The 11,099-nt window shown below is 34.9% G+C and overlaps 1 protein-coding gene across 1 annotated transcript in view; it reads right to left on the bottom strand.

Annotated features, from left to right (window-relative positions):
• The window catches only part of arid4b (AT-rich interaction domain 4B), a 94,770-nt gene extending 84,625 nt beyond the window's left edge, over positions 1–10,145 (bottom strand). Inside the window, exon 1 of the mRNA XM_016241241.1 lies at positions 10,082–10,145. Coding sequence (XP_016096727.1) covers positions 10,082–10,087 — 6 coding nt within the window. The 5' untranslated portion in view covers positions 10,088–10,145. The remainder of the gene's footprint in view (positions 1–10,081) is intronic.
• Positions 10,146–11,099: the final 954 nt, after the last annotated feature.

Genomic DNA, 11,099 nt, shown 5'->3' with positions numbered 1-11,099 from the left:
TATCGGCCGATACCGATACGGTGGCCGATATATCGTGCATCCCTAGTTTCTTTACATCTTCTGAACACAAAGAAAATATTTTGAAGAAAACAGTTGACAGTAGCCACTGACTTCCATAGTATGAGAAAAAACATTATGGCAGTCAATAGCTGTTTGGTTATCAACAGTGTTGGGGTTAATGCATTACAAGTAATGTGAGTTATGTAATCGGATTACTTTTTTTTTTTTTTTCCCCCAAGTAACGCATTACTTTTTAATTTACAAGAAAATATCTGAGTTACTTGATCATTTCACTTTTGGTGTGAAAGGGTTTTTACATTTGCCAAAATACAACTTTTGTTTATATTAAAAGCAAACAAGCAAGCCCAGCCCAGATTTAAAAAGTAATGCAAAAGTAACATAACATTACTTTCCATAAAAAGTAACTAAGTAACGTATTTCGTTATTTTTAGGGAGTAACGCAGTATTGTAATACATCACTTTTAAAAGTAACTTTCCCCACACTGGTTAATAACATACTTCAAAATATCTTCTTTTGTGCTCAGCAGAAGAAAAACTCGAACAGGTTTGGAACAACTTGAGGGTGAGTAAATACTGACAGAATGTTCATTTTTGGGTCATTTAACAAACAAGGAGATCTGATTTTTGGGTGAACTGTCCCTACCGAATTCGTCTTTCTGATCACTTTGCTGTTAAAAAGCTGACAAATGATCCAAAACAGCAAACCAGAAATTCAATTGGCTTTGCTCTAAATGACAACATCAGTGTTGTTGTACTTTCACGAGTCACGCCTTTGCAGAGCGAGTATCCATTACTCCAGAACAGCTAACAAAGAGCAGCACTCATGTATTTTCTGGATGGTGCAGCCGGATTCTCCTCAAAGGCAGGGCCGCGTGTGCAGGAGCGTGCGATTCCTCCGCGCTGCCATTTACATTCGGCTGCAGGAAGTTTGGCCAGCAGTGTAATGACTTCAGATTCTTGCACTGCGCTGCCAACGTTATGCAAACTCCACTCAAGTGAAGGTTATATAACCTGAAACGCCAGAAAAGCTATTGCAATATTGGCAACTTTGTGCGAAGGGAAAACCGTTCCTTGTGTTGGCTATTTTACAGCTTTTCGATTCACCTACCTCTGCTGGGGTGGAAAATCCTCCCCTGCCGTCCACCGCCTGATTAAACACACGTGTTCGGGCGGACAGAGGAGCTGCTCTTTCCTCTGATAATGAGCATGTCAACAATAGAAGAGTGAAGAGATACTACTAAAATAAAAGACACCGCACAAATATCATAATGTGGTGGACAATAAACAAATAACAAATGAATAATAATAAATTAAAAAAAACATAATATTAACAAAATCGTGTTTTAGCCCAAAATCATCATAATAATTTGGTAAATATATGAGTGAATACAACTGGCTGGCACTGGCTGGTAATTGTTTTTTAAGGAATTGCAACAGAATTTAAATGACATTAAATTATGAAACTGATTATTCAGACTTTGAAATCTGATTAGATGAGCCATGATTGTAAAAAGCTTTTAACAAACAAGAGGGATCTGAATTTGAAGTCAAAAATAACTTGGTCATAATATTATTATTTTGCATATGTGGAAAATGGCGGCAACTGCAAATAAGTAAAAGGCACTGAATGAATGAATGAATGAAAAAAACATAATAAATAAAATAATTTAATAATTTTGTAAAAAGCTTTTAACAAACAAGAGGGATCTGAATTTGAAGTCAAAAATAACTTGAGGTCATAATATTATTATTTTGCATATGTGGAAAATGGCGGCAACTGCAAATAAGTAAAAGGCACTGAATGAATGAATGAATGAATGAATGAAAAAAACATAATAAATAAAATAATTTTATTAGTATTAAATTATTTTTAAATGATTAGTTACCAGGTTATTAACAATAAAAGTAATTTAAGGTAACAGATTAGAGATCATTTTAACTAAAATAACTAACAGCAAAAATAGCTAATAACAATTTAATAATAATAATAGCAAAAAGTGTAAAATGGCAGCAACAAACCATTAAATGGCACCAATATTAATAATAATAATAATTTAAAAAATGATTTATAATGTGCCTTTCTTATACTCAAACTGCTAAAAAAAATTCATATAAACATTAACATTTATTTAAATGGTTACGATTTAAATAAATTGTAATATTTTTAATTATTAACATTTTATTTTATTTATTAACTAATGTTTATTTAGAATTTAAATATTTTAAATATTTTATTATGTCAATACAGCTCATTAGTCTAACTGTAGGTTGTCAACTTGAAAGAAAAAAAAGTATATTGATATAGAATGAATGTTTATCCTCATTTTGCAAAAACTTTGAATAGTTCAGACTATGAATGAACCAAAAAGTTCAGTCACAAAATTCTGGACCCTGGTTGTCCTTTTCTAAAGTCAGAAATAGAAAAGAAGAAAAGCACACTTTGTCGTGACCATGCGGGACTGTGTCGGGCTGGTTCATTAATCCAGTTTAGTTCAGTTAAGTCTGCCTCTGGCTTCAACATCAAACATAGTGATTAACAAGAACTCCAAGCCAGACAGCTTCCTTTGAACCACAAAATCTGTCAAATATGCCTCCTACAATCACAACCAAACATATCAAAATCTGTTCAGTTTCTATGAATCATAACCTCATCTCCCGGAGGATGAAATTACCATCAGACGCTCTGTAACTCCACGACACCTCATCATATTCATTCATCAGAGTTTGATAAACAATGCCAAGGGCAGGGTTAGAAATTAACCAGGGCTGGGGGCAAAAACACCAGCGGATGGACTAATATATTCAAGATAACAAGATATCCAGATATTCAAAACATGGGGACAAAAAATTGCCCTACATGAATACCTGTTAATTTAAGGTATAGTTCACCCAAACATTTGCTGAAAATGTCCTCACCCCCAGGCCATCCAAGATTAGGATGAGTTTGTCTCTTCATCAGATTTGGAGAAATGTAGCATTGCATCAGTGTCTCAGCAATGGATGCTCTGCAGTGAATGGGTGCCGTCAGAATGAGAGTCCAAACAGCTGATAAAAACATCACAATAATCCACAAGTAATTATTTAAAAACAAAAAAACAAATCCATCATCCAATATATCACAATAAGCATTGTGCTTTGGTACTTTTAATATGAAACAGTCTCAGATTTCAAATTCTGTCCATTGTATTGCAGTATTTAAACAATAAATGCAGTTTTGGCGCTGTTAGCGCAAGTGAACCGATCATCTCCTTCACATTAATACCAGTTTCAGCACAAAATAAACATGACTAAACATCCGAAGGCAAGTTAAAAGAGAGTACAACTTTACAATCCGTATCCTGTCTCATGTGATCGCTCAATCAGTGTTTCAGCTGTGCAAAGACGTCAATATAACGGCTTGTAAACAATGTCACGTAACGTCACATTTACCTCAGAAAAAAAACATATTTGGTGACCATAAACTCATTAGTAAAATAAACTGTAGAGGGGGCATTATCCTTAATATATGCACCATATAACATATTCATTATAATTGTTACTGTTCTTCAATGTTTAATTTATGTTTGAATAAATCCATCAAGATTTTATGACAGCCACCATTATGTTTATATCTAAAACTTAGAATTTAAGTAGAAATATTATTATGTTGTGACTTTATTATTTTTAAAAACTTCATTAAGTGAAATTTTAACAAATCAGTCAATTTTAACCTTCAATATGATAGTAATGTAGTACCAACTGACTCTCATGCATATTTTACAGCATTAGTTCCTTGGCAAAATTTGGCAAGTACTGTACCTGATATATATTCAAAATAATCGATATTGAATCGAATCGGTAATCGAATCGAAAGCTTGTGAATGAGAATCAAATCGTGAAATTTGTGTCAAAACCCAGCCCTACAAAATAACACTGCCTAAAACTGAAAGTAAAACTATTAAAATATTTGTATTAACATTTAATATTTTGTTAATTGAAATAAAGCTTAAATAAAATTACATTTAAATATTTAAAACTAAAAACTCATGAAAATTCTGCATTAATGGCAAGTAAAATAAGTTGAAGTACTAAAAGTAGAAAAACTGAAATAAATATAAATTAATTCTAAATATAAATATTAAAAAAAAGTAAATATAAAAAACAAAAGCTAATTCAAAACATTAATAAATACTACAATAGTATATAAATAATACTAAATTATAGGCAGTGACCATTTTGTGACTAATAAAGAGACCATTAAGATGCCATTAAGCAAGCAACCAAACAAGAACACCCTAGCAACATCCAAACAACAACACTGGTCACCTTAGCAATGCCCTAGCAACCACCCAGAACATCATAGCTTCACAACAACGATTTCTGCAAAGGCAAAACCTACATTTTCTTTAAAGGGGTGGTTCACTTGTTTTTTTCTAGGCTTGATTGTGTTTATGGGGTGCAGTCTAACATGTGTTAATGCTTAGTTTTTTTTAAAACGCATTCTTTTTCACATAATTTACTTTTATTCCACACAGCTCTATCCCTTCTCTCAGAAACAGTCTGATCATTTCCTTCTTTTATGAAGCCCCCTCCCTCAGAAATAGGCGATGGGCTCTGATTGGTTAGCTAGCCCAGCGTGTTGTGATTGGCTAAACCGCCTCTAGTGTGCGTCTAATTCTGTTATTTGTAAATGCTACTGCTTATGTTAGCTTTTAATATACAGTTTTATCACACAGTAACCAATAATACAGCACAAAATAATAATAATAAAAGACAAACAAATGTCGATCTCTCCAATTGGAATTAAAAAGGTGACCTCTGATCTGTAAACATCCATGTCAGTATTTCCCTTTTGAAAATAACTAATGAAAATGGATCACAAAAGTATGTAGTGTTTTCAGCTTGTAAATGTTTTTATGTTTCTTTTGGACCTGAGGCAGAAAACTGGAAACCAATTATTGTTAGTTTTTGACTTTTGCATAATACTATAAAAGGGATAATATATAACAATGTTAATAAGTATTATTGATAAAGGACTATTAACTTTATTTATCCCACAGGGGAAACTATTAATAATGAGGGGAATAAACTGAACTATCATTGTAATCAACTGTCATCCATACGTATTCATTTGAATAATTTTTATAATAATTAATATGATTTTACATGTGGCCTGAGAAAATCATGTCTATTATTTTGGTTTGTGAGATCGGAGATCGCGCTGCGCACACATACAGGAGGAAACAAACTTGTTGTGAACCCTGCCCCGTGACTTTTATTAATAAAATAGCTTAGATACTGAATTGCTACATATTCATCAGCAAGGAGAGGGTAACTAAACTTGCATGTTTGTAGAGGAGAGACGCGCTAACGCAGGTTCACACACACTTCTCTCTCTCTCTCGATCGAATAATTAATTAAAGTAGCTAAATGTTATAATTAATTAATTCAAATTAATGTGATATTACCATACTATTTCATCTTTGTCTGATCTGAAGCGGGCAGAATTCTGAGCTAATGAGCCGTAGCTTTGCGTCAGTCTTGCCTTCACGTCGTGCATTAAAATAGTTTAAAGCCGTGTATTCGCTCTTTAGCAGCAGTTTTTTACGGCAATATTTAAACGACACCCTGGTCATTCTTGGTGTACCCAAAATAGTCCCACACTATCGAGTCATTTCTCTGGGGGAAATAAAGGATCGCTGTTTGGTTCCTCTGTCATAGTTCATCTAGTGTGTGTAGTAGCCTCCGTGTCTCTGATAAGCACAGTATTTTAAGCTGGTGCACCGCTAGTGTAACTTTGTTTTCGTTTTGCGCAAGTTGCAACTGTTCCGTTCTGTGCAACAGAAACACTCGGTGTAGCGGAGCCTTTACGATTAATTAACCGTGACATTTTAAAGCGCGGTTAATTGTGAAACCGGTTAATCGCTGCATCCCTACACATTTCTACTTAATACATGCACACAAAGAGCTCAACTTCATAGTCCTCAGATGTGTCATTTACATTTTTAAAGCCAAAAACAGCAGATGAATACCCAGTGCCAGCTTCATTCGTCCACGGCGCTGCACGCAGTCGCAGGAACGCTGACAGAAGTTCGATGTCAGCGTTTCTCGCCACAAGGTGAAAAGAAACGCTTCTCAGAATAGGGACATCAACACATCCAGAGGGATGTTAACACATTCTGCAGAGTAGGACGCCTTGTAAGGGCACTGTAATGTGAGATAAACACCAGTCTTGTTGGCCATTTCTCTATTATCGAAGCGTCTCTTATAAACATCTTAAAATTAGCACACACACCCTAGCACTGCCAGTCTCCTCACAGTGCTCAAATGACTGAGGACGTGATGTAATGTCATATAATTACATGCCAAGACACTACAACAACCATTGGTGCTCACTCAGCTGGCTAGAGATCTCACTGAGCTCTGGACAGTCTGCTATCTGTTGCATACTGGATAGAAAAAAGGCAAGTGCCGACTGAAATTGCCAGCTATGCAACTTGCAGGAGTCCAGGGATGCAACAGCCAGCCTGAAAACGACAAGGTACAAGACTATTTCAACGATTGAGGAAAAACGAATCGCTGGATTTGCCAAGTTTGTCAGGTTAGTGGCATCAAATCTTTAAAAGATACTCAAGAGGTGTTTGAGATGCTTAGTAGAACTGCACAATTAATGGTATTTTAATCAAGAATGCAATTTCTGCTTCTCTCAGTCATCAGCAATATTTGGCCGCTGGATATTTATCCATCCCGAAAACATTGTTTTTAATGGGCATTTATATTGCATTGCTAACAAGCCTCCACAAGCTTTTGGATTTTTGGCATATTTGTTGTGGCTAAATCTGCAAGCAAACCTTCTCTGGCGAACTTTAATAAAACCAATGAGATTTATCGTGATTAATTATCGCAATTATAATTTTTGAGCAAAATAATCCGTTTCAAAAATATTGTGAAGACCTACTTACTAGTAAGCAGTGTTGGGTAAGTAATTACTAGCTACTAATTACACCTAACAGTGTATACTTTCTCCAAAAAGCACTGCATTACTTATTACTAATAACTTTATAAATCTCATATCAACCTCACCAGATGAACAATATAAGAACAGACATGAAACTGCCCAGTTAAGTCTCTGTTAATTCTTTAAACTGACCAAAGTATTTAAGGAAGAAGATTCCCAAATCCATATTGTTTTAATTGTTCTATAGTCTATACAGTATTTAATGCAATTGCCATCGGAAGTAACTGTAATTGCATTACAAAAAAATCTAAAGTAATCACTTTTTCAAGGGAAAAGTAATTAAATTACAGTAATTAGATATTTAGTAATGCATTACACCCAAAACTACTAGCCAGGGAATTAAAAATGCATGAGCAAAACTGCATTTTTATGCCTTTTCATAAAATATTCAGTTCTTGGTGTTATAGTCTGAGAAATAATCTACTTATTGCATTTGAATGAAGATTACAAAGACTAACTTGGACAAACATTTTTCCCAACCTGGTTCATTATTGTGGTATCAACTATTTCATATAAACCAAAGATGACATGCATAGACAAAACATTGCATAACTGTTCACTTTAAATGTCAATCAGAAAGACCTTACCATTTAAGCGAGCGATTTATGGCCAGAATTAGGGGTGGGGGATATGGCAAAAATATCATATATCACGATTTTTTAAAGAAATATCATAATTCACGATTTTATCACGATTCTTTGTCATGTTGGTTTTTACCATTTTGCAAGCTGTCTGAGCATTACAGCTAATTTCCATATTATGAAGACAAAGCCTTTCAAGGTAACAAAATATTTAAAAAAGAATGGAGGATATTTAGGCCAAAGTGGGCAAAGATAAAAATCTGTGTCATTATTTTCATCTTTGTTATTAAAAAATAAGTACAAAGATACACATTATAAATACACATATTATACAAGTAAAACAACAGCGCTTTATTTTAAGGTACAACAGGTGTATTCAGCAGGAGCATTCAAGAATTTGAATGAACAAATATAAGATTAAAACACGATATAGATTGATTCCTATTAAAGCAACTGTATTCAAGTTTTTCAGTTAAGAGTAGTGAGTGATTTTACTCTCAGCGTTTTGTTGTTTTATTAACATTAAAGCAATATTTTACCCAAAAATAAAAATTGTCATCTGTCTGTCTTTTTATACCATCATTTACTCACTCAAAAGTTGTTTAAGCCTGAATGAGTTTCTTTCTTCTGCTGAACATAAATGCTACTTTGAAGAAGGTGAAAAAACATCAGTCGCTGATCCACAGTGACTTCCATAGTATTTTTTTCCTACTATCAAAGTCAATGTGGATCAGTTACTGTTTGGTTACCCACATTCTTCAAAACATCTTATTTTGTGTTCAGCACAAGAAAGAAATTAATACAGGTTTGGGACAACATGTGAGTGAGTAAATAATGACAAATTCAATTTTTTTGGTGAACTATCCCTTTAAATGACAGTTGTCACTTGTTTCTCTCAACTGTTTACTTTCAGACAGAGTTGAAAGACTGAATAGGTTTGCACTGAATAGATCTGACCTTTTGCTGCAATGTACTGAGACACATGCATCAGTCTCTGGTGTGAGAGAATCTATGCAATCAAGACTATTAGATGGCCTTCTCTTCCAAAATGTAAGTAAATACCCAAAACTCTCACTAGAAGAGCAATACAACCTCACAGTCAACTGAGCAGCTTAATGAAAAACATGAACAAGATCCTCGGGTTTTTCCCTCAATCTCTACAAAGACAGACGTCAGTCAATGGAGCAGATGGGTAAATCGCATTGTACCACTTATGATTATTCAAATAACCGATAACAACAACCACAGCCAACAGAGAATCTGAGCGCCGCCACCGACCAGAGCACTAGTGCGTGATGGATCTCTGCGATAATCTTCAAGCTGTCCACCTTGCTGTTGGGCATGACCATATGTTACAGAGGTGGATGCAAGAAGTGTTAGAGTTTGCTAATGGAGCATGACTCAGTGCCCACTGCGCCTCCATGAATTTTTATCATATTCCCTTTTACAGACTGAACCCGGTACCTTGCGTAAGCAGACCCGGTTTACACTTGGTATTAGCATGCACTTTCTGTTTAAAATGCATGCAATGACATTCTATTGTAATCAGAGATGCTCTGCTTAATCTGATCCTGTGTGACAAAGCATGCTTTAGTTTCAATATTAGTTTCACTATCCCCTGGATTACTCTATTTTCACTGAACAGACGTTTGTTATTTAACTTAGTTTAGTCATTAAGTGCATGTCCAGGACCACAATTTAACTCTACAGGTAACGATCTGGTCGCTAGTCACCATGGAAGCAAAAGGAAAGCATAAACGCTTTACATTAAAAACAACTGCACAGCCGACTGGTATTACATTTCCTACAATGATGAATTTATAGAGAGAAACAGACCAAAAGAAAAAGAAAACCAGGAAGCAGAGCAAAGTGTTCATGTCGTCTGTACCGAGCACAAATCTAGAGTTAAGTACCAGAGAGCAGCACGTTTGTAGGAAAATGTTTGCACTTCGAAGTTATCATCATAAAGCAAAATTACTATGCAAAACTCAACACTATGACCATTAAAATACATGCGCGCTACACAGAAAAAATTATTGCATAAAGAAAAACAGCAGATCCAGACCAATAACAAAGAAAATACTACTTGAAATACAAGTGTCACCAAAACAAACGTTAATACAAAAGCTTAAACTTTAAAAACAGGCAAAAAGCATCTTATAGATGCCATGAATTCAAAATTGAAGGTTGCTGCATTTATCAAAGATCAATGTAGAGTAAATTTACGCATTTGTCTTCCAACCTCCATGAAGACCAAGAATACTAATGCACTTACCAATACAAAAATACAAATTGTCCAGTTAAATGAGAACGTATTTCCACAATACAAACTGCAATCAAATGGCAATAGCAAGTAGCACACCATGGCTTTGTCTTGCTGTGACGTAAACCAACGTCTAGACTAGAGACATTTCAAGCATTTAATCATCTGCCATGCTCCATATCATCTCTATAAAGTAGCTCTAAAGTTCAAGACCATTACCTTCATCTCCGTCCACGGTGACGGTGATCCTCTCGAGTGAACTCACTTTCAGATCTTCAGCTGAAAGACAATGAAAACATATTTATAATGAGAACAAGAGCAAGACGCTGAACAGATTGCTTTGCTGAGATGTTTGATCAGACATTAAGTGGTACGGTCATAGAAATCTCATATGTAACCAGTTGAGTTGTTAGAAAGTAGACAGAAAAAAGCTAGAGATGCACCGATCGACCGGCCAGGGACTGGAATTAGCCGGTTTTCTGCATGATCGGCCCGGTTCTGCCGATTCCAAATAATAAACTATATTATTATGTTGAAAACAGCGGAGTAGATTTTTTCAAGTTTCTTTGATGAATAGAAAGTTCAGAAGAACAGCATTTATCTGAAATAGAAATCTTTTGTAACATTATAAATGTCTTTATCATCACGTTTGATCAATTTAAAACATCCTTGCTAAATGAAAGTAATAATATCTATAATATACATTTTAAAAAGAGCTTTTGAATGGAACAGTGTATAATGTTACAAAAGCTTTTTATTTCAGATAAATGCTGATCTTTGGATCTTTCTATTCGTGAGTGAGTAAATAATGACAAATTCAATTTTTTTGGTGAACTATCCCTTTAAATGACAGTTGTCACTTGTTTCTCTCAACTGTTTACTTTCAGACAGAGTTGAAAGACTGAATAGGTTTGCACTGAATAGATCTGACCTTTTGCTGCAATGTACTGAGACACATGCATCAGTCTCTGGTGTGAGAGAATCTATGCAATCAAGACTATTAGATGGCCTTCTCTTCCAAAATGTAAGTAAATACCCAAAACTCTCACTAGAAGAGCAATACAACCTCACAGTCAACTGAGCAGCTTAATGAAAAACATGAACAAGATCCTCGGGTTTTTCCCTCAATCTCTACAAAGACAGACGTCAGTCAATGGAGCAGATGGGTAAATCGCATTGTACCACTTATGATTATTCAAATAACCGATAACAACAACCACAGCCAACAGAGAATCTG

The sequence above is a fragment of the Sinocyclocheilus grahami genome, unplaced genomic scaffold (genome assembly GCF_001515645.1).
Source record: "Sinocyclocheilus grahami isolate Dianchi unplaced genomic scaffold, SAMN03320097.WGS_v1.1 scaffold616.1, whole genome shotgun sequence".
Taxonomy (NCBI): domain Eukaryota; kingdom Metazoa; phylum Chordata; class Actinopteri; order Cypriniformes; family Cyprinidae; genus Sinocyclocheilus; species Sinocyclocheilus grahami.
Note: the sequence above shows the minus strand (reverse complement) of the source record. Positions and strands in the feature narration are given on the sequence as shown.